Raw genomic sequence first — 853 nt, 5'->3', positions numbered from 1 at the left:
CCCGGCCTGCCCGACCTGCTGGCCACGCTGGCCGCCTCCGTGCTGGGTCAGCTCAAGGCCGTGCTGGCCTATGTGCAGCTCTTCACCGCCAGGGATGTCGCCTTCGCCAGCCTGCCCTACTTCAAGGTGAGTGACACGGGGTGGGGCACTTTGCGGGGACAGGCTGAGGGGGCTAGGGGTATTTTAGGGGTCACTGGAGCAATCTGTGGCACAGGGTAGGTTGGAGGTCATACAGGACGGTTTGAAGCCTGTACAGGCCAGTTTTGGGGTGTGACCTGCCCCCCATTTGTGGCACAGGGGGAGTTCTGTGTGACAGCAGTGCGTGAGGGACTGGTGGTGGCCTTCGTGCGCTGGCTGTGCCGCACCGCCCGTGGCTTTGCTGATGGCCTGGCTGAGCAGGGAGCTCCTGCTGCCCCCCCGGCCCTGCTGCTCTTCCTTGCCCGTCTCTGCCTGGACTACGAGAACTCCACCATCAGCTACATCCTCACCCTCACTGATGAGCAGTTCCCACCCCAGGTGAGCGTCTAAATGGCCCTAAGGGCATCCTGCATGTCTGGGAGGGATTTTCAGGGGGGTTCTGCATGGCCTCAAGAGCTCCTGAAGCCCCAAGGACCTGTAAGAGCAGCAGTGATGCTGCTTCAGGCAGAATGTCCCACCTGTCCCCAGTGTGCTCCCAGCACATCAAATGTAGACTCACAGGGAGGGCAGGCATCTCCATGTGTCCCCATGCCCCTCCTGTTGCCAGCGGTGGCAGTGCAGGAGAGGAGGCGTGGGGCTAATGCTGCCTCTGTGTGTGTCCCCAGGACTCGGGGCCGGCGGTGACGCCGGGGCCGGCGCTGTGTGCGGAGGCGCG

The 853-nt window shown here is 63.5% G+C and overlaps 1 protein-coding gene across 1 annotated transcript in view; it reads left to right on the top strand.

Moving 5' to 3' along the window:
- Positions 1-853, top strand: part of VPS51 (VPS51 subunit of GARP complex) — a gene marked incomplete at its 5' end in the record, with an annotated part of 5,031 nt that overhangs the window by 2,357 nt on the left and 1,821 nt on the right. Inside the window, 3 exons of the mRNA XM_005426561.2 lie at positions 5-126; positions 298-516; positions 804-848. Of these exons, the coding sequence (XP_005426618.1) occupies positions 5-126; positions 298-516; positions 804-848 (386 nt within the window). The remainder of the gene's footprint in view (positions 1-4; positions 127-297; positions 517-803; positions 849-853) is intronic.

This window comes from Geospiza fortis, unplaced genomic scaffold, assembly GCF_000277835.1.
Source record: "Geospiza fortis unplaced genomic scaffold, GeoFor_1.0 scaffold450, whole genome shotgun sequence".
NCBI classification, from domain to species: Eukaryota; Metazoa; Chordata; class Aves; order Passeriformes; family Thraupidae; genus Geospiza; species Geospiza fortis.
The sequence above is the reverse complement of the archived record's forward strand: the minus strand, read 5'-3'. Positions and strand labels throughout refer to the sequence as shown.